Source organism: Oncorhynchus masou, chromosome 15 (genome assembly GCF_036934945.1).
Source record: "Oncorhynchus masou masou isolate Uvic2021 chromosome 15, UVic_Omas_1.1, whole genome shotgun sequence".
NCBI classification, from domain to species: domain Eukaryota; kingdom Metazoa; phylum Chordata; class Actinopteri; order Salmoniformes; family Salmonidae; genus Oncorhynchus; species Oncorhynchus masou.
In genome coordinates this window covers 56,848,444-56,871,651 of record NC_088226.1, presented here as the reverse complement: position 1 = coordinate 56,871,651, position 23,208 = coordinate 56,848,444, and the positions used below count along the sequence as shown (strand labels likewise).

The following is a 23,208-nucleotide window of genomic DNA, read 5'->3' as shown; positions in this document are numbered from 1 at the left end:
AGCTCCGATATTTATTATATCAAAAGGAGGTAGGCAAAAGGAAGGTCGGGGACAGGCGAGAGTTCATAAACCAGGTCAGAGACCAAACAGTACCAGGCGATAGGCAAGCTCGAGGTCAGAACAGGCAGGGGTTCAGTGATCAGGTCCGAGGACAAACAGTACAAGGGGATAGGCAGGCTCGAGGTCAGAACAGGCTGAGTGGTCAGGCAGGCGGATTCAGGATCAGGACAGGCAAGGGTCAAAACCAGGAGGACTAGGAAAAACCACTGGTTGACTAGGCAAAACAAGATGAACTAGCACTGAGAGACAGGAAACACAGGGATAAATACACCGGGGACTAATGGGTAAAACAGGTGACACCTAGAGGTGGGTGGAGACAATCACAAAGACAGGTGAAACAGATCAGGGCGTGACAAACAATTTCCTCTTGTAGTTTCTAAAATCATGTCCCTCTCAATGAAAACACTCATCAATGAGAATTTAATAGCAAAGCCCATCCTCCTGGATGTTCATGACCAACAGAAGTATGGAATGGGTCACAAGGTTACTTATAATTCACAGAAAACAGTATCTGCTAGTAAATACTGTCCTCATTGTGTTGAGACCAGGGTCTGGCCCCGAGCCATAGCTCCATTTGTACCTTATAGAATAGAAACACCAACTCATGCTATGGAATGCGGTCTTGTTAGGTTTATCACCCAAAGCATCGTAAATATTCTGTCAGTGTTAAATCTCCCAGAGGCACATCCTCAGTAGAACACACACAGATGAAAGTGTTCTAAGAACCCACTATTCTGTTGCATAAAACAATTTGATGCAATAACAGCATAATAACAATCTTGTAATTTCCCCACCATACAGAACACTTTGTTGTATAATTAATAGTCTGTAGCAACAATCAACAGTATACATTGCATTCGGAATGTATTCAGACCTTTTACACATTTGGTTTAAAATTAAAATAAAATTAAAATACTCAGTCTACACACAATACCCCATAATGAAAAAGCTAAAACAGGTTTATAGACATTTTTGCAAATGTATTAAAAAAATAAAATAAACAGAAATACCTTATTTACATAACTATTCAGACCATTTGCTATGAGACTCAAAATTGAGCTCAGGTGCATCCTGTTTCCATTGATCATCCTTGAGATGTTTCTAGAACTTGGAGTCCACCTGTGCTAAATTCAATTGATTGGATATGATTTGGAAAGGCACACAGTTGACAGTGCATGTCAGAGCAAAAACCAAGCCATGAGGTCGGAGGAATTGTCCGTAGAGCTCCGAGACAGGATTGTGTCGAGGCACAGATCTGGGGAAGGGTACCAAAAAACTTCTGCGGCATTGAAGGTCACCAAGAATTGTCTCTTCCTAGAGCTGGCTGCCCGGTCAAACTGAGCAATCGGGGAAGAAGGGCCTTGGTCAGGGAGGTGACCAAGAACCCAATGGTCACTCTGAAAGAGCTCCAGAGTTCCTCTGTGGAGATGGGAGAACCTTCCAGAAGGGCAACCATCTCTGCAGCACTCCACCAAATCAGGCCTTTATGGTAGAGGCCAGACGGAAGCCACATGGCAGCCCTCTAAGAGTTTCACAACATGAGAAACAAGATTCCCTGGTCTGATGAAACCAAGACTGAACTCTTTGCTCTGAATTCCAAGCGTCACATCTGGAGGAAACCTGGCACCATCCCTACAGTGAAGCCTGGTGGTAGCAGCATCATGCTGTGGGGATGTTTTTCAGCGTCAGAGTCTGGGAGACTAGTCAGGATCGAGAGAAAGATGAACACCCCAAAGTAGAGAGAGATCCTTGATGAAAACTTGCTCCAGAGCGCTCAGGACCTCAGACTGGGAGGGCGAAGATTCACCTTCCAACTGGACAACGACCATAAGCACACAGCCAAGTCAATGCAGGAGTGGCTTCCGGACAAGGCTCTGAATGTCCTTGAGATGCTCAGCCAGAGCCCAGGCTTGAACCTGATCAAACGTCTCTGGAGAAACCAGAAACTAGCTTTGCAGCAACACTCCCAATCCAAACTGACAGAGCTTGAGGATCTGCAGAGATGAATGGGAGAAACTCCAAAAAGAGGTGTCCAAATAGAGTTATCATTTAAAATACTACTTAAGTAGTTTTTTGGGGTATCTGTACTTTACTTTTGACAACTTTTACTCCAATACATTCCTAAAGAAAACATACTTTTTACTCCACACATTTTCCCTGACAGACAAAAGAACGTGTTACATTTTGATTGCTCAGCAGGACAGGAAAATGGTCCAATTGACACATCAATACAACATCCCTTGTCATCCCTACTGCCTCTAATCTGGCAGACTCACTAAACACAAATGCTTTGTTTGTAAATTATGTCTGAGTGTTGGAGTGTGCCCCTGGCTGTCCGTAAATTTAAAAAACAAGGAACTTGTGCCGTCTGGTTTGCTTAATATAAAAGGAACGTAACATGATTTATACCTTTTGATACAAGCAATTGCATTTACTTTTGATACTTAATATTTAAAATCAAATACTTTTAGACTTTTACTGTAGTATTTTACTGGGTGACTAACTTTTACTTGACTAACCTATTAAGGTGCCTTTACTTTCACTCAAGTATGACAATCGGTTACTTTGTCCCACCACTGCCAAGCTTGAAACATCATACCAAAGAAGACTCAAGGCTGTAATCACTGCCAAAGGTGCTTCAACAATGTACTGAGTAAAGGGTCTGAATACCTATGTAAATGTAATCAGTTTTATGTGTAATACATTTACAAATCTTTCTAAGAACCTGTTCTTGCTTTGTCATTAAGGGACATTGTGTGTAGATTGATTCAACCCCCCCCCCAAATAAAAATTGTCCATTTTAGAATAACAAAATGTGGAAAAGTGAAGGGGTCTGAATACTTTCCGAATGCACTTTAAAATCTCTCCAGTGCTATATTTGTATTTTTTTTTCAAAAGCTCTCAGCTGTGCCTGCCTGTCAGGGACGAAGGCATCTAAAGCAGGGCAGGTTGTAAGACACTTACCAGTGAATTGCAATCAATTTCCACAAACTTCATCCTCCATAGGAGAAAAAAGTCAACACAGGTAAGAATCATTCTGTTATTTATGAGTTCTTATAGGTTTGCATTAGAATGTAGTTTGAGAATAATTTGACAAGGACTGTTATTTGACTGATGTCTATTTTAAGAAATGTTTTATTGGTCTATGCCTCATGCTTTATTGCGACTGATCGTGTCCTCGACATCAGCATAAACATGGTGTTTTCAGAAAGTATTCACACCCTTAGACTTTTTCCACATTTAGTTGTGTTACAGCCTTAATATAAAATGTATTAAATAGAAAATTTGTGTCACTGGTATACACATAATACCCCGTAATGTCAAAGTGGAATTATGGAAAGCTGAAATTAGTAAGAGTATTCAACCCCTTTGTAATGGTAAGCCTAAATAAGTTCAGAAGTAAAAATGTGCTTAAGTCACATAAGTTACATGGACTGACACTGTGTGCAATAATACTGTTTAACACAATCTCTGTATCTCACACATACAGATAATAGTAAGGTCCCTCAGTCGAGCAATGAATTTCCAACACCACAATGACCAGGGAGGTTTTCCTGTGCTTTGCAAAGGTTACCTATTGGTAGATAGGTAAAAAAAAAGAAGCAAAAAGCAAACATTGAATATCCCTTTGAGCATAGTGAAGTTATTAGTTACACTTTGGATGGTGTATCAATACACCCAGTCAATACAAAGCACAGGTGGTTGGTCTCACCTTAATTGGGGAAGACGGGCTCATGGTAATGGCTGGAGCAGGGGATTAGTGGAATGGAACCAATCCATTTGCTCCGTTCCAGTCATTATGAGCAGTCCTCCCCTCAGCATCCTCCACTGCTACTGTACAAAGAAACAGATGTCCTTCCTAACTCAGTTGCCGGAGAGGAAGGAAACTTGCTCAAGGATTTCACCATGAGGCCAATGGGGACTTTAAACCAGTTAGAGTTTAGTGGCTGTGATATGAGAAAACTGAGGATGGCTCAACAACATTGTAGTCACTCTACAATACTAACCTAATTGACAGAGTGAAAAGGAAGCCTATAAAGAATACAAATATTCCAAACATGCATCTTGTTTGCAATAAAATGCAATAAGGCACTAAACTAAAACTGCAAAAAAGTGACGAAGAAATTAACTTTTTGTCCTGAATACAATTTGTATTGTTTGGGGCAAATCCAACAGCACGTCAGTGAGTACCCCTCTTCATATTTTCAAGCATGGTGGTGGCAGCATCATGTTTGTTTTGGGTATGCTTGTCATTGGCAAGGAGTAGGGAGTTTTTTTTAGGATAAAAAGAAACAGAATAAAGCTTAACACAGGCAAAATCTTAGGAAAAAAAACAGGTTCCGTCTGCTTTCCAACAGACAATGGGAGACAAATTCACCTTTCAGCAGGACAATAACCTAAAACAAAAGGCCAAATATACACTGGAGTTGCTTACAGTACCAAGATGACATTGAATGTTCCGGAGTGGCCTAATTACAGTTTTGATTTAAATCAGCTTGAAAATCTATGGCAAGATTAGTAAATGGCTGTCCAGCCATGATCAACAACCAACTTGACAGAGTTTGAAGAATAAAAAAAAAGGTAATGTACAAATATTGTGCAAAGCTGTAAGAGACTTACCCAGAAAGACACTCAGCTGTAATTACTGCCAAATCCCCCTGTATTGACTTAGGGGTGTGAATACTTAAGTAAATGAGATATTTCTGTATTTAATTTCCACAAAATTTGCAAACATTTCTAAAAACATGTTTTTACTTTGTCATTATGGGGTATTGTGTGTAGATGGGTGAGGAAAAACAATTGAATCCATTTTGAATTCAGGCTGCAACAACAAAATGTGGAGTATGTCAAGGCGTAAGAATACTTTCGGAAGGCACCGTAACCCCAATCCTTGTTTGTGCTCAGTCCTCATTGCCTATGTGATTTTAGAGCAAATGTTCAGTTGAGTTAACACTCTGAAAATAAAAGATTTAGTCTATATCGTCACTGGGATGTTTAAGTTTACCTTTCAAATATCTTGCATTAACAAAACCCCAATATTTACCTGAATTTACAGGACACAACAGATCCAGAACAACATCATCTGAGTGTCTTAGCAGTAATAAAATCCTTATTCATTACATTTCCATTTCTACATTCAGAAAATAGTATATTTTGTCCCATGTTGACCAACCACTCTGTCTACTTCTAGTGTCATATGAAGGTATTTTGTCCATCCAAAGTTTGAAGGAGGTTGAGAACCCATGGAAAGGCATTACTCTAAACCGTTGCATAGTGTTGGCCATCATCATTGTGCTTGTGAGCTCAGGGGTGAATGAAGTACATGGTGAGTGTTGAAACGTATGATATTAAAAATATAATCAATGCACACAGACTAGCTCATGCCTTCTCTCTCGTGGTTTAGATGCACTGGAAGTATTTCTAGAGGAGAATGATCTTACTCAGATGTTACTTGGAGGAACAGATCCACAGCCAGATGGCACAGCTCAGGTACAGGGACTTATAGCTTACACAGAGTATACCAAACATTAGGAACACATTCCTAATATTGAGTTGCAACATGACATCAATAAGGGTCCATCGCTTTGCCATGGATTCACCTGGTCAGTCTGTCATGGAAAGAGCATTAGGTGTTCCTAATGTTTTGTATACTCAGTGTATTTGCTGTGTCCTTCTCATTTGTTATTCATTGTGTTAGTTATAAGTGTCCTGCTTTGGAACCTTATGTTGTGTACCTGGTGTTTCCCTCTTCCTGCCCTCCAGCCTCTGTGGGACAGCTTGCCGAGTTGGGGAGAAGACCATGGAACAAAAGGAAAACCAGAGAGAAGAGGGGGAGTCTTGAGGATCAGAAACAGAGATGCCTGACAAAGGGCAGTGAAGGAATGATAGAGAGCATGATGGAGAATGGTAAAGAGGCTAATACAACAAATAGGCTGACATTTTCAGAAAGAATAATCAAATAATGTCAGTTTGCCCAGTGCTTATTATATCAAAGTATGTATATATATATATATTAGTAGTTTACTACTGTAGAAATAACCAATTTATAGAACAATTACCAAACATCAAATACAATTTTACTTGTCACATGCACCAAATATAACAGGGGTAGACTTTACAGCAAAATGCTTACTTAAGGGCTCTTTCCCAACAATGCAGTCAAAAAGTCACACATACTTCACAATGGTTTTAAATTAGACCTATACACAGTCTTATATGATCATGCATAAATGTCTGCATAAATGTTTTTCATATTTAGAGGGGACACAAAAATCAATACAAATAAATAACATTTGCTGGTTCCCAGCTCATATTCAATGAAATATTATTTTAGCCTTTAATATGCCCTTTCATTGGATGCAAATGGATAATTATCAAATGGTATTTGAAAGATCCAATATGTGCACTGTGCCATTGAGTTTGCAATTGACGAGTAACAAAAATTGTATTAAAATGTAAAATCAGCTAATGGAGAATTAGATGTGGTGATGATGTACAGTGGGGAGAACAAGTATTTGATAACCTGTAAAATCGGCAGTGTTTCCTACTTACAAAGCATGTAGAAATCTGTAATTTTCATAGTTACACTTCAACAAAAATCCAGAAAATCATTATGATTATGTAATAAATCAGCATTTTATTGTATGACATGAGTATTTGATACATCAGAAAAGCAGAACTTAATATTTGGTACAGAAACCTTTGTTTGCAATTACAGAGATCATACGTTTCCTGTAGTTCTTGACCAGGTTTGCACACACTGCAGCAGGGATTTTGGCCCACTCCTCCATACAGACCTTCTCCAGATCCTTCAGGTTTCGGGGCTGTCGCTGGGCAATACGGACTTTCAGCTCCCTCCAAAGATTTTCTATTGGGTTCAGGGCTGGAGACTGGCTAGGCCACTCCAGGACCTTGAGATGCTTCTTACGGAGCCACTCCTTAGTTGCCCTGGCTGTGTGTTTCGGGTCATTGTCATGCTGGAAGGCCTAGCCACGACCCATCTTCAATGCTCTTACTGAGGGAAGGAGGTTGTTGGCCAAGATCTCGCGATACATGGCCCCATCCATCCTCCCCTCAATACGGTGCAGTCGTCCTGTCCCCTTTGCAGAAAAGCATCCCCAAAGAATGATGTTTCCACCTCCATGCTTCACGGTTGGGATGGTGTCCTGGGGTTGTACTCATCCTTCTTCTTCCAAACACAGCGAGTGGAGTTTAGACCAAAAAGCTCTATTTCTATCTCATCAGACCACATGACCTTCTCCCATTCCTTCTCTGGATCATCCAGATGGTCATTGGCAAACTTCAGACGGGCCTGGACATGCGCTGGCTTGAGCAGGGGGACCTTGCGTGCGCTCCAGGATTTTAATCCATGACGGAGTAGTGTTACTAATGGTTCTTTGAGACTGTGGTCCCAGCTCTCTTCAGGTCATTGACCAGGTCCTGCCATGTAGTTCTGGGCTGATCCCTCTCCTCATGATCATTGATGACCCACGAGGTGAGGTCTTGTATGGAGCCCCAGACCGAGGGTGATTGACCGTCATCTTGAACTTCTTCCATTTTCTGATAATTGCACCAACAGTTGTTGCCTTCTCACCAAGCTGCTTGCCTATTGTCCTGTGGCCCATCCCAGCCTTGTGCAGGTCTACAATTTTATCTCTGATGTCCTTACACAGCTCCCTGGTCTTGGCCATTGTGGAGAGGTTGGAGTCTGTTTGATTGAGTGTGTGGACAGGTGTCTTTTATACAGGTAACGAGTTGAAAAGGGTGCAGTTAATACAGGTAATGAGTAGAGAACAGGAGGGATTCTTAAAGAAAAACTAACAGGTCTGTGAGAGCCGGAATTCTTACTGGTTGGTCGGTGATCAAATACTTAAGTCATGCAATAAAATGCAAATTAATTAGTTACAAATCATACAATGCGATTTTCTGGATTTTTGTTTTAGATTCCATCTCTCACAGTTGAAGTGTACCTATGTTAAATTACAGACTTCTACATGCTTTGTAAGTAGGAAAACGTGCAAAATCGGCAGTGAATCAAACACTTGTTCTCCCCACTGTATATACAATAAACAAAATCATTGACTTATGAGTAATGGTCCACCCATTGTTGGCCTGGCGCTTGCCATTATTACTGTCATTGGACCACATGGAGGAAACCGTGGCAACCACACTCCTTGGCCACTATGTTGGGTTTGATGGAGATCTTGGTTCCATCTTGATCCAACTCCACCACCTTGAGGTCGTCATTGTCAAAAGGCACACAAAGGTGAGCGCTCCAGGGCCCCTCTGGACCTGGCTGTTCAGAAGGAGGGCCTGGTTGTTACCGTTGGTCAGGGGAAAGTGGCAGACTCCCTGGTAGTTGAAGATGAGCCAGTCGGAATTTCTCCATGGACAGGGTGAAGCTGTGCAGCCGAAACAGGTGTCCCTTCCCTGGGCCCTCCTGGCCCGCTGCTCCCTCTCCACTCCTATGTGAGTGAATAAAAAATAAATAAATAAACTTGGCAATGCAATCAATGCACAGACATGTATCATGAATTTACATTGAGGCCTGCTCACTTGCTGGTGGTTCCTCACCTTCTTTGGGAAGAACATAGTTCTCGGGGCCTCTACAGCCTGTCCATCCCTGCCCACCTCCTTCCTCATCTGGACCACAGCCTCCTCCAGGCCTCTGCCTGAGCACCTCCAGCAGGGAAGGCTGCAGGGCCAGCTCCCTGTGGAGCCCCTGGAATATAGAGCCCAGCGTGGGAAAGGAGAACAGTGTGAGAGCTGAGGAGTTGAGCAGCCCGGCCAGGACGGTCTCACTGGACGACACCCCAAGGGACAGGGTGGGGAGAGAATGCAAGGTACACAGCGGGACCAGAGCAGCCCGTGGTTGTGACTGCATCTGTGGTGGCTGGACAGCATTGAGGAACTCCTGCAGCTCATACAGGTCCTGGATGAAGCAGGGGAAGGACTTTGGCTTGTCACTGGGAGAAGGACAATTACACAAATTTAAGAAAAATAATAATAAAATAAAGAAAAATGCATATTTTAAAAAAAAGAAGCCAAAGCCAACTGCCCTTTCATTAATTCCTTTAGCCATTGAGAAAAGCACCAGGGGAATGACACTGACATCACTTCTTGCTCCTTCACCAATCTTACCTTGTAGTTCAGACAACTTTTGCCCTGAGAAGGGTAAATAAGCTTTATAATATGCTTTCCTTCCATCAGCATGTAACTTGGAAAACGATAAGCTGAACAAGATGAAGTGTTCTTCTTACCTGTATCTGGTGTTTTTGGGTCAACATTGATTCGCCATTTCAGGAGACTTTTGCCCTCTGATAGCTTTCCTGTTAGGATGAGGAACTGTGTTCCCTTAAAATACATAGTCTGAAATGGGGAAAAGTGGGAGTCCGATACCAACAGCATTACACCAGTCTTGAAATGGTCTATGGTAAGACAAGAGACTTCTAAAATGTGAAAGACAAGAAGTTCAGTAATGTTGTAAATGAGTAGGTAATGAGTTCTAACCTGTTTGTAAGGCTGTAGATTGACTGGTGAAAGTGATGGCGCTTACAGCTGCTGTTCTAGGTTTTCTAAAGGCAAGGAGCAGTATGAACTTGATCTTGAAAGGGAGGCAGAGAGTATCCCATTTCATTCAGAATCAGATCCATAACTGGTTGGGTGCCAAACATGTAGCCCATGTTTCTCTTTGTTGACGTCTTCAGCTAGATTGCTCACACAGCCGGTGCTCCAAACTCCAACACCAAGTCAAATCCTGTCTCAGATCGCTTTCCTGGACCTAAACTTCACAAATTGCTAAAAGCATATCCTCAACTACCTCTACATGAGCTGGTGTACTTCCAAAATATGGAGTGTCCCCACACTGGACAGCATCAGTATCAGGCAGAATGCGCACCACAGTCTCATGGCAGCACGTCATGTCTGGATCTAACACTTGGTTTGGTTCAGGTCAGCAAGGGAGAATGGTTTTGTGTAGTACACTGCCTCAATACCATGTGATGTGTCCATTGAAAGATGGGGGAAAACATTGTTTCCTCAACATGTGGAGGAACAGTATGCTAAAATAAATGTTCTGTCAGACACCTGGATAAGTGCAGTGAAATGGGTTGTTTTACATGGTCAGCCATAATAGTACAGCCACCCTGGGGCAAATTAGGGTTAAGTGCCTTGCTCAAGGGCATACCGACAGATTTTTCCCCTTGTTGGCTCAGGTATTCGAAAAAGCAATTTTTCGGTTACTGGCCCAACACGAACCGATAGGCTACCTGCCACCCAATGCTGTGAATACTATGGTGGGCTGAGAAAGCTATGGAAAGGAAGCACAAGACTACGGAGCGTTGTGTGTGTCGCAGATTGACACCTGTGCTCCCTGTGGGTGAGGATAGACTGGGGACTGACAAACACCGAAACAAAGATAAGGACGCTTGGAGACAGAAAAACATGAATGTAATCACATTTCTAAAGGCCTTTCATGGACAACTGGCCGACTCTAAACACAATCCTATCGTTTCAATCTCCTGCCTTTTCTTAGTTTTTCTACATAATGTTTTTTCTTCCAATGCACAAACCGATATTGTAATGTTCATTGAATTGCCTCACAAGTGGCTGCTTTTAAAGGTGACGAATTGGATGACAGATTACACATTTGCATTCAAAAGTCCTCTCAGCAGTTATTCTAAGGACAGTGGGATGGAGTATGGATGTGCTACATGCTAGATAGATTACAATTGTGTGTGCTAAATAGGAGCGCCCTTTACGTCTGACCGATTAAAGGATCTCTGATGGCCAGACCATGAGATGCTGCTGTTGAGACCTCTGGGATTGAGAAGGGCCTCCTGGACAAATTCCACAGCTGCAGCCTTCTTTTGCAGACGACCAAGGTCATTGAGTTGAGGCTGTCCTGCTTGGTGGTCAACCATGCCAAGTGATAAAACCAAGGTTCATTTACAAATTCCTGCAGGGATTCACAAATCCACAAACAAAATGACAAGAATGATAATTTAACAGCTTGAAAACAGACGTTATAATGCAAAACACTATTTAACAATGTGTACTTCAGAGTAATCCCAGAACATAACATCAAATGTTGCTTTTATTTACTAGGCCTACAGAAAATGGTAACAAGTCCATTATTTCCCCAATTGTGGACATTTTTTTGTCTGAAATGTGCATTCCCCACTAGACAGACAGAACTGAAGAGTAATTTCTCAAAACACTTGTCCATTTTTGGGCAAACCGATAAGCCTAGCTTTGTACAGAACGTACTACTCTAATAGTAGTAGAAACATTATGAACTTATCCCACACCTACATCGCGTCATTGTCGGGCTCCTTCACTTTAAAGCCTAAAAATCTTTAATAAAAAGCATAAAGAAGAGCACCTTTTTAATATGCATAATATCACCAATAAGCAGAGACGCAAATGAAACACTTCATAAGAAAACATTTTATTAATCATAAAAAGCTAAACAAATTTCAATTTGTCATTAATCATATTTAAGATAAAAGCACCAACACCAAGAGTTTCCATGACAACCCAGGGTGTTTTGGAAAGTAGGTTTGCCTATTGCACCTCAAACCTGCCCTGGCTTTACTGAGTTAGTTAAATTAATTCCTTCAACTACACAGCGTTCTCCTATGTAAGGATCACAACACTGATGGTCAAAGGACATTTCATTTTGAGAGAGGAGAGGGATTGAGACGTGTGAGAGAGTAGGAAGAGATGAGGCTTTTCCACGACATCTTCAGACTAGTCGAACAAACCTGCAGTCTTTTGCTGGCGTGGCTGGATGTGTGTGACAGTGAGAAATTGAGACAACAAACATACATCTAAGGCAGTTTGTCAACTCATAGCACCAATATCAATTTAAGTAACATCAAAATATAAATGCGGTCCCTGGTCCTGAGAAAGAGAGAAACATAAGTCCCAGTTTTAAGATAAGTGGGACATACAGTATTCAAAGTGTTATAGCATTTATATAGCAAGATATCTGAGTTCCTGAGAGACTTGGCAGGATTCAGTCTTGGTATGTGGAAAAGTCTTAACTGTAAAGTTAAGCATTGAGATAATGTATAGAGCACTATATGACTTCAATATATCATCCACATTTGCCAGAGAGATCATAGGCATAGTTCTTCAGTGGACATATTAGAAATGGGGCATGTTGTAAAAGTTCGTTAAAACCTGAACAATATTCACTACCTAATACTATTCTCACTCCCACACACATTGCCACTCCAGCCAACTAGGAAGTGTGTGTGTGTATATATATATATATATATATATACAGATTAAAAAGTAAACGAGAGCCTGTGGTGAAGTTTAAACCTTCCCCCTCTGGCACAACAGGAGAAGTGTATTAATCAATAGCTGCATTTTCCCTAATTTTAAGTGTAGGAGAGCACCGCACTGTCTGTTTAAGAGTATTAAAACTTGATCTGAATCTTGTCATAAAAGCATAATTGATACCAACTGTGATGAAATCAAACACCAAGAAAAAAAATGAAAACAATAATTACAAAAAAAAGGCCTGTCAGCACTGTTAACAATGGAATTCGCTTTTTTGTTCATGTCTGACATGAACAAATCATTGTCCTCACTTCACTTGAACAGAAGGGTTGATAAACATTCATGGTTACAAAGCACTCGTTTACCGGACCACATTGTGACTAATGCTTTGATGAGTCATTTTTCTTTGAGGGTATAGGTGAAACAAACAAAACAATGAAGATAAATTAATGTCCTGCTGCTTCGCGTCCTCAATTAATAAAGACTCATTTGGCAATCAGATCTAAAGGAAGCCTGATTGTTGCAAACTCACATAACTCCTACAAGTTATTCTACTACCAGTTATATTGGAACAATTAACATGTAATAACAAACAGATGTAATATGCTCACGCTATGGGAAGGAGGCGGTTTTAAGACATATCCCAGGCAGTAGAAATGAGATGACATTTGGTTTTTGGATGCACCCAGAACATTTTCTGAAATCAGTTTGTGTGGTTGAAAGAGCACCAGTATACGTTTTTCTTTAAAAAGCATAAAGTAAATCTGATACAATCCAGACAGTCTAGTTTCAGCACAAAATCTCTGTCTGCATGTGTTAAGCACATAGCACAAGCGTCGAGTCGAGTTTCTCAAGATAAATATATACAGTATCAGTCAAACGTTTTAGACACCTACTCATTCATGGGTTTTTATTTTTAACATTTTCTACATTGTAGAATAGTGAATAGATCAAACTATTAAATAACATATGGAATCATGTAGTAACCAAAAAAAGTGTCCAAACTTTTAACTGGTACAGTACATCTCAGAGGAGCCCTCATTGACACTGAATAGTCATGGTGTTTCTCACTATTAAAGCACTGGCTTAACAACTCTGCACCTCTGTCTCCCTTGGGTGCTGGCCCAACCTGTTTGACAGGTTGTAGAATTTGGCCACATGTCAGCCCCCCCCCCCAAAAAATAATAATAATTAAATAATACCCCAAAGCAATCTAGGCGTTTCATATTCAGCAACACACCCTTAAAACTTAAGTTAAAAATAAGAATACAAGAAAAACATTTACAAATAGTCCTGAACAAGTGGCAAGTTTCTGAAAGCAAAAGGGTGTTTTGCAGTATGCCAAAAAAACTGTGTGAAAACATCTAATGAGAGCGTTACCTATTGCCTTAACTCTGAGCCAAATCGTCTGCAGTTGTACACTAGTACAACAATTAAAAAATCTGATAACTACACTTTAAATACGAGAAAGAATGCCAGAAAATGGCATTTAAAACATCCCTGTGTACAAGAAGCACCAAGTATCGACAGTTATTGATGTTCTTAATATTGTATAAATAAAATTAGGCACAGTCCAGAGTTACAGATTGTAGCACCATTGTTTTCAGACTACGTTAAGTACACACTTATCCCTAATGCATTCTACACTGTTACACATTTCAGGAGAACAAAATAAACAAAAAACATGACAGCATAAATATAATCAAAATTATACACAATTAAACAGTCAGAATGTCTCCCATTCACAGTACAATGTAGTTTACAAAAATGAAATAAATCAAGTGAAAATTGCCCAGTAGTTTGTTGTTCATTCATGCATTTACCAGTGTGTGGCTGAGGGTGTTCGTATACCAGTGTGTGGGTGAGGGTGTTCGTATACCAGTGTGTGGGTGAGGGTGTTCGTATACCAGTGTGTGGGTGAGGGTGTTCGTATACCAGTGTGTGGGTGAGGGTGTTCGTATACCAGTGTGTGGGTGAGGGTGTTCGTATACCAGTGTGTGGGTGAGGGTGTTCGTATACCAGTGTGTGGGTGAGGGTGTTCGTATACCAGTGTGTGGGTGAGGGTGTTCATATACCAGTGTGTGCAGGTTGGACAGGCTGCAGAAAGTACCACTACAACCTTCAGTGACACGTAAAAAAATGTTCTACCCATCCCCTGTGAACTCCGTGAGATAGGGTTCCAGAGACTTGCCTGAATACAACACGGACCGTATTAAAAGTCCCAAAATTACACCTGCATTTTTCATCCTATCAGTGTTTCAGCAGGGCTATAAAAACAAAACCAAGAAGCTTAAGTTAGAGTAGTTGAAATTCCTACTTGTGAAGAATGCACATTGCGTTGCAGGTCCCTACTCCCGAGTTGGCTCTATAAGTAGTGATTATCAACTGACTGTCTCAGTAATTGAATTCTGTTTCCCCATTACATCCTTAAGTCTTTCTGCTGTTCACTTCTATACATTTTGACACAGCATTCAAATGAATGAGAAGACCCTAGAGGCTTACTATTACATTTCCAGAAACTGTCGTTATTAACATAAATGATCACACCTATAACTTTTTTACTCTGAGCTGACGATAGTGCTGTCCCTGCACCAGGGATGTTGCCACAGTGAGGGAACACAAATATGTTATCCAGTGTGTTTGAACCAACAGCTTCTCGTTTCATACTATATCCAAAAGCTAATGTGGTCAAATCATATTGAATTCACTGAAGAAATTATCAGGGTTAAAGGTTAGCTAGCAGAGCGACAGAGATGCAGTCACAGCTGCATGGTCCCTAGTCCTGTACAGAGTCGGGTTAAACTGGTCTAGACTGTGTGTAATTAATATATATATACACACACACACACACACACACACACACACAGTGGGGGAAAAAAAGTATTTAGTCAGCCACCAATTGTGCAAGTTCTCCCACTTAAAAAGTTGAGGCCTGTAATTTATCACAAGTACACTTCAACTATGACAGACAAAATGAGGAAAAAAAAAAAAAAAAAAAAAAAATCAAGAAAATCACATTGTAGGATTTTTTATGAATTTATTTGCTGATGGTGAAAAATAAGTATTTGGTCAATAACAAAAGTTTCTCAATACTTTGTTATATACCCTTTGTTGGCAATGACAGAGGTCAAATGTTTTCTGTAAGTCTTCACAAGGTTTTCACACACTGTTGCTGGTATTTTGTCCCATTCCTCCATGCAGATCTCCTCTAGAGCAGTGATGTTTTGGGGCTGTTGCTGGGCAACACGGACTTTCAACTCCCTCCAAAGATTTTCTATGGGGTTGAGATCTTGAGACTGGCTAGGCCACTCCAGGACCTTGAAATGCTTCTTACTGCCTCCCGGGTGGTGCAGTGGTTAAGGGCGCTGTACTGCAGCGCCAGCTGTGCCACCAGAGACTCTGGGTTCGCGCCCAGGCTCTGTCGTGACCGGGAGGTCCGTGGGGCGACACACATTTGGCCGAGCATCATCTGGGTTAGGGAGGGTATGGCTGGTAGGGAAATCTCATCGCGCACCAGCGACTCCAGTGGCGGGCCGGGCGCAGTGCGCGCTAACCAAGGTTGCCAGGTGCACGGCGTTTCCTCTGACACATTGGTGCGGTTGGCTTCCGGGTTGGATGGCGCTGTGTTAAGAAGCAGTGCGGCTTGGTTGGGTTGTGTATCGGAGGACGCATGACTTTCAACCTTCGTCTCTCCCGAGCCCATACGGGAGTTGAAGCGACGAGATAGTAGCTACTAAACAATTGGATACCACAAAATTGGGGGAGAAAAAGCGGTAAAATAAAAAAAAATTTTTTTTAAATGCTTCGTGGCTGGGCCACTCCAGGACCTTGAAATGCTTCTTATGAAGCCACTCCTTTGTTGCCCGGGCGGTGTGTTTGGGATCATTGTCATGCTGAAAGACCCAGCCACGTTTCATCTTCAATGCCCTTGCTGATGGGAGGTTTTCACTCAAAATCTCACAATACATTGCCCCATTCATTCTTTCCTTTACACGGATCAGTCGTCCTGGTCCCTTTGCAGAAAAACAGCCTCAAAGCATGATGTTTCCACCCCCATGCTTCACAGTAGGTATAGTGTTCTTTGGATGAAACTCAGCATTCTTTGTCCTCCAAACACGACGAGTTGAGTTTTTACCAAAAAGTTCTACTTTGGTTTCATCTGACCATATGACATTCTCCCAATCTTCTTCTGGATCATCCAAATGCTCTCTAGCAAACTTCAGACGGGCCTGGACATGTACTGGCTTAAGCAGGGGGACACGTTTTGCACTGCAGGATTTGAGTCCCTGGCGGCGTAGTGTGTTACTGATGGTAGGCTTTGTTACTTTGGTCCTAGCTCTGCAGGTCATTCACTAGGTCCCCCCGTGTGGTTCTGGGATTTTTGCTCACCGTTCTTGTGATCATTTTGACCCCACGGGGTGAGATCTTGCGTGGAGCCCCAGATCGAGGGAGATTATCAGTGGTCTTGTATGTCTTCCATTTCCTAATAATCGCTCCCACAATTGAATTCTTCAAACCAAGCTGCAATAACCCCAAATTGTAGATTCTGTCTTCCCAGCCTGGTGCAGGTCTACAATTTTGTTTCTGGTGTCCTTTGACAGCTCTTTGGTCTTGGCCATAGTAGAGTTTGGAGTGTGACTGTTTGAGGTTGTGGATAGGTGTATTTTATACTGTTAACAAGTTTTAACAAGTTCAAACAGGTGCATTAATACAGGTAACAAGTGGAGGACAGAGGAGCCTCTTAAAGGAGCCTCTTAAAAAAGAAGTTACAGGTCTGTGAGAGCCAGAAATCTTGCTTGTTTGTAGGTGACCAAATACTTATTTCCCACCATAATTTGCAAATAAATTCATTAAAAATCCTACAATGTGATTTTATGGATTTTCCTCATTATGTCTGTCATAGTTGAAGTGCACCTATGATGAAAATTACAAGCCTCTCATTTTTAAGTGGGAGAACCTGCAATTGGTGGCTGACTAAATACATTTTTGCCCCACTATATAGATGCGTTTACACAGGCAGACAAATCTTTAAAAAAACATTTTTTTTTTTTACACTAATTGGTTATTTGACCAATCACATCAGATCTTTTTCAGAGCTGATCGGTCAAACGACCAATTACTGGAAAAAATATCAGAATTGGTCTGCCTGTGTAAACAAATTATTTGTGTGTGTGGGGGGAGGGGGGGGACAAAGAAAACACCCTGGTGGTCAGAGAATGACAGAACAAAGATGATACTGGGATGAAGGTACAACAGGAGTCTGCCGCCATATACAGTCCGTCTTTTGTAATATAACATGTACAACTACACTGCTAACTGTGCTTTCTTCTGTCATCAAATGTCTGAGTTGAGTCTTAAAGCTCAATATAGTTATCGATATTTCATACTTAGTAGCACCAGGTTACATGTGACAGTGATGTACCTGTACAACTTACAGGAAACAGTGCATGTCCTGTGTCTCTATAACATTAATGTTCAGAGCAGGCAGTAAACCAATTCATTCAGGATGGGAGGTACACAACTCACGGATTACGGTCAGCCTCAACCCACGACACAAAAACCCCCGTGACCGCTCAACTCCGCTCAGGATGCCATGCTGTGTGTCAATGTGAGAGTGTGTGGCAATTTAACAGGCTTAGGAGCACCAGTGAAAGAGTACCGTGGTCCACACCTGGCCATTTGCATAGGTTATGTTGGGTTGAGGTAGATATTCTTTAGTTACCTGCCAGGGAGAGGAAAGAGCCAGGTTCAGAAAACAAGACAAAATTCTGCCGTGACCAAGGGCACATAACAGGATAGGACATGGCAGACATGAGACTGCTCATGAAGAACGGATTTATCATAGAGCTAATAATCTATTCACAAACCTAGAGTAGGAGTCTAACTTACCTTGTTGGGACTGAATAGCAGCTTGGGGAGAACAGGGACAACCAGATCTCTCCTCCTTATCCCTCTGACTGACCTACTCCCCCCCCACCCCACCCTATCTAGGCCGGGAACCGGTGTGCTGAGAGGACGACATGTAGGAAGCAGGCAAGCCCAGAGTCCTCCACATGATGCCCCCACCTCCTGATATACTGGCCGGGGTTGGAGGGGGCAGGTGAGGAGGGTGGTGTGCTGTGAAGTTACGAGAGGAAGGAGGAAGGTGGGCAGAAGCAGCAGCAGAGGAGCCAGAGAGAGAGATTGAGGACTGTGCCCTCTGATGCTGGAGGGAAGAGGCAACTAGTCGTGAGGAGAGGAAGGACTCAGAGCGAGACGAGGGAGTGGGTTCAGAAGAAAAGGGGACAGAGGAAGAGTAGGAGACATTAAGTAGAGGCGGGGGAGGTGGAAGAGAGCGCATGGGGGGCAGAGGAGTGTGCAGTACTGTCTGGGTGCGGCTGTGCTGGGCCTGTGAGAGGGGCAGGGGGATGGTGGAGGACACAGAGGCCAGGAAGGAGGAGCATGAGTGAGGGGCCATGTGCTGATGCTGCTGGGAGGAGGAGAGACTGAGCAGAGAGCTGAGGCCTCCTGTGGCTGGCAGCACAGCCCCAAACTGATGGGACGACACTGAGGGCACCACATGGTGAAAAATACCTGCGGATTAAACAGCAAGAGAGAGAGATGGGGGAGGACAGAGAGATGGGGGAGGACAGAGAGATGGGGGGGAGGACAGAGAGACAGAGGGGCTGAGCCAGGATTTGCATAGCGCCAAGCAAGTCATACAGACAAGCACACAGAAAGCAGACAGACATTTCACTTTGACACATCAACTCATTCAAGTATTACAATATAGCTCAATGGCCATTTCTCTGCTTTAAATGTATTGTGGGGTTCTAATAAAACAGCAATGTGGCAAATCATAGTGAAATGTCTATAAATTACACAGAAGACAAGCAAGTGACACAAACACCCATAGAAAATGGCCATGTTGATTAGGTTTCTTTGATTCAATTTTCAATGCTTGAGAAATCTATATCTTACTAACACAGATAATCACAGATGCAAAATGTCTTTATTATATTAAAAGGACATTTCCCATGTCCGTGGCCATGACTTCATGAACCAATTTTGTCATCATAAGGATCTGTACTCTCATTGAAGTATTAGGCATTTCCCAAGGGTGTCTAACTCAGGTTCTGTACAGCCAGTCCATGGCAAAGCAAAGCAGCAAGGGCATTGAGACAGGCAGCAGCACAGGGCTCCCAAACATACCTGTGTCCAACTTAAGGCCTCTCCATCGAATCCCTCCGGAGCTGTCTAACACAGCAACCCTATCTAAGGACTGATCTTACAGGAAGAGTATCTCCTGCTTCAGCAACAGCTAAAGGGAATCCTAATAAATGCTAAATCCTCTATCCCAACCCATAGTTAACAGTGCTGCTGAAGGGAAGGTAACTGATTAGAATATGTCAGTGGGCCTCACCTCCAGCTGCTCCGCCTGCCAGCCCAGTGCTGGAGAAGCTCCCCAGGGAAGAGTGTCCGTTGACCAGGCGAGAGGCCCCGCTCACCGAGGTGCTGGGCGTCTGGGCCCCAAACAGGGACTGAAGGACAGAGGCCCCCCCGAGGGGGAACTGGGCCCCCAGGTACTGTCCCACAGAAGCCCCTGAGGCTGAGGACACAGCTACTGGGCTTCCCCCCACCTTCCCACTCAGGATACCACCGCTGGCAGCCGCAGAGATGAAGAGGTTTTGGCTGTTTCCTAGACTGCTGGACGTCTTCAGCTCCCACTCCCCCCTGGGCTTCTGTTTGGGCATAGCCTGCCTCTCAGAGCCGCTTCCTCCCTGGGTGGCTGGCCCTGGCCGGCCACCAGCCTCCTGGCTGAGGAAGGGGCTAGGGGGAATGTACGGAGATGCTGAGGACTCGCCCCCACCCCCTTCCCCCCCCCTCCTCTGCTGCGGTTTGTGATCAGAGTCTGAGTCGGTGCCTAGGCCCAGTGGCTCTCTCCCCATACCGAAGGGGGAGCCCCCCTGCCTCAGCTCGCCTGGGGGCTGCTTGGTGTCTGAGATGGGGGAGAAGGTAGACTTCCACTTGCTGTTGGAAGATGAGGATGAAGAGGAGACTTCACTGCCGGTGCTGTTCCCGCTGCTGCCTCCCGATTTCCTTCCTGTTGACCCAATAGAAAGAAAAAGTAAAGTGGGGGAAAAAAAGAGCAAAAAGACAAAGTACAGTAGACATCGGACAAGTGACAGCTCTGGAACGATAAACTGAAGTTACCGACACGGCCTCTTTCCGAAGCGGTTTATGTACGCCAGTAATTTTTATACACAACGTTCCTGTAGACTGTTCTAAAACCATTATTTGGTCGACAGTAATAGCCTATGCATTGTTGATTCCTGCTATGACAGTATCTGCCTGTCCCCGTTTCACTATCGCCTGCTGTGTGAGCAAGCCACTCACTGAGAGCACAAAGAGATGCCTTTTGAGAAGCACAAGGATGACTGTTGCTAAAAATGCAATTGTGGGGAATACAGTTTAAGCAACTACTTTTGTTCTACACTGAAAATGTTGCATGTTAGGTTTGTTTTCAAAGATTTTACCGAGTTACAAGTCACAAGAAAATCTGTCAATGGAAATAAATTAAATAAATAAATCAGGTCCTAAACTACAGATTTCACAGGAATACAGATATATATATATAAATAAAAAATTAGGTATCTGTGACGAACAAATATATATATTTACATATACACACACTGCTCAAAAAAATAAAGGGAACACTAAAATAACATCCTAGATCTGAATTAATTAAATATTCTTAAATACTTTTTTCTTTACATATTTGAATGTGCTGACAACAAAATCACAAAAATGATCAATGGAAATCAAATTTATCAACCCATGGATGTCTGGATTTGGAGCCACACTCAAAATGAAAGTGGAAACCACACTACAGGCTGATCCAACTTTGCTGTAATGTCTTTAAAACAAGTCAAAATGAGGCTCAGTAGTGTGTGTGGCCTCCACGTGCCTGTATGACCTCCCTACAACGCCTGGGCATGCTCCTGATGAGGTAGCGGATGGTCTCCTGAGGGATCTCCTCCCAGACCTGGACTAAAGCATCCGCCAACTCCTGGACAGTCTGTGGTGCAACGTGGCGTTGGTGGATGGAGCGAGACATGATGTCCCAGATGTGTTCAATTGGATTCAGGTCTAGGGAACGGGCGGGCAAGTCCATAGCATCAATGCCTTCCTCTTGCAGGAACTGCTGACACACTCCAGCCACATGAGGTCTAGCATTGTCTTGCATTAGGAGGAACCCAGGGCCAACCGCACCAGCATATGGTCTCACAAGGGGTCTGAGGATCTCATCTCGGTACCAAATGGCCGTCAGGTTACCTCTGGCGAGCACGTGGAGGGCTGTGCGGACCCCCTAAGAAATACCACCCCACAGCCAAACCGGTCATGCTGGAGGATGTTTCAGGCAGCAGAACGTTCTCTACGGCGTCTCCAGACTATGTCACGTCTGTCACATGTGCTCAGTGTGAACCTGCTTTCATCTGTGAAGAGCACAGGGCGCCAGTGGCGAATTTGCCAATCTTGGTGTTCTCTGGCAAATGCCAAACGTCCTGCACGGTGTTGGGCTGTAAGCACAACCCCCACCTGTGGATGTCGGGCCCTCATACCACCCTCATAGAGTCTGTTTCTGACATGCACATTTGTGGCCTGCTGGAGGTCATTTTGCAGGGCTCTGGCAGTGCTCCTCCTGCTCCTCCTTGCATAAATGCGGAGGTAGCGGTCCTGCTGCTGGGTTGTTACCCTCCTACGGCCTCCTCCACATCTCCTGATGTACTGGCCTGTCTCCTGGTAGCGCCTCCATGCTCTGGACACTACGCTGACAGACACAGCAAACCTTCTTGCCACAGCTCGCATTGATGTACCATCCTGGATGAGCTGCACTACCTGAGCCACTTGTGTGGGTTGTAGACTCAGTCTCATGCTACCACTAGAGTGAAAGCACCGCCAGCATTCAAAAGTGACCAAAACATCAGCCAGGAAGCATAGGAACTGAGAAGTGGTCACCACCTGCAGAACCACTCCTTTATTGGGGGTGTCTTGCTAATTGCCTATAATTTCCACCTGTTGTCTATTCCATTTGCACAACAGCATGTGAAATTTGTCAATCGGTATTACTTCCTCAGTGGACAGTTTGATTTCACAGATTGACTTAGAGTTACATTGTGTTGTTTAAGTGTTCTATATATATATATATATATATCATCTATATATCCACACTATATCTATATATATATATATATATATATATATATATATATAGTGTGGATCAGAAAACCAGTCAGTATCTGGTGTGATCACCATTTGCATGATGTAGCTGGACACATCTTCGCATAGAGCTGATCAGGCTGTTGATTATGGCCTGTGGAATGTTGTCCCACTCCTCAATGGCTGTGGGAGGTGGTTATTGGCGGGAACTGGAACACGCTGTTGTACACATCAATCCAGAGTATCTCCAACATGCTCAATGGGTTACATGTCTGGTGAGTATGGAGGCCATGGAAGAACTGGGACATTTTCAGTCCCATCATGAGGTGATGGCGGCGGATGAATGGCACAACAATGGGCCTCAGGATCTCGTCACCGTATCTCTATGCATTCGTATTGTTATCGGCAAAATGCAAGTGTGTTCTTTGTCCGTAGTTTATGCCTGCCCATACCATAACCCCACCACCAAGGGGCACTGTTCACAATGTTGACATCCACAAACTGCTCACCCACATACACACTGCTGCCATCTGCCCGGTACAGTTGAAACCCGGGAATCACTTAGTGTGTTGTGGAATCTGTTATGAATGTATTGTAATGTTTTAAAAAGGGTATAACTACCTTAATTTAGCCAGACCCCAGGAAGAGTAGCTGCTA

General features: G+C 43.2%; 1 protein-coding gene and 1 pseudogene across 5 annotated transcripts in view; both read right to left on the bottom strand.

Moving 5' to 3' along the window:
- Positions 1-6,641: 6,641 nt before the first annotated feature.
- Positions 6,642-10,005, bottom strand: LOC135555134 (uncharacterized; annotated as a pseudogene).
- A 1,483-nt stretch (positions 10,006-11,488) lies between these two features.
- Positions 11,489-23,208, bottom strand: part of LOC135556518 (histone-lysine N-methyltransferase, H3 lysine-79 specific-like) — a 42,733-nt gene continuing 31,013 nt past the window's right edge. For 4 of the 5 annotated variants that reach the window (XM_064989792.1, XM_064989794.1, XM_064989793.1 and 1 more), the window contains 3 exons: positions 19,754-20,434; positions 18,241-18,924; positions 11,489-18,073 (listed from right to left, as the gene is read on the bottom strand). In XM_064989792.1, coding sequence (XP_064845864.1) covers positions 18,335-18,924; positions 19,754-20,434 — 1,271 coding nt within the window. In that variant the 3' untranslated portion in view covers positions 11,489-18,073; positions 18,241-18,334. The remainder of the gene's footprint in view (positions 18,074-18,240; positions 18,925-19,753; positions 20,435-23,208) is intronic. The other variant, XM_064989795.1, reaches the window with a different exon arrangement.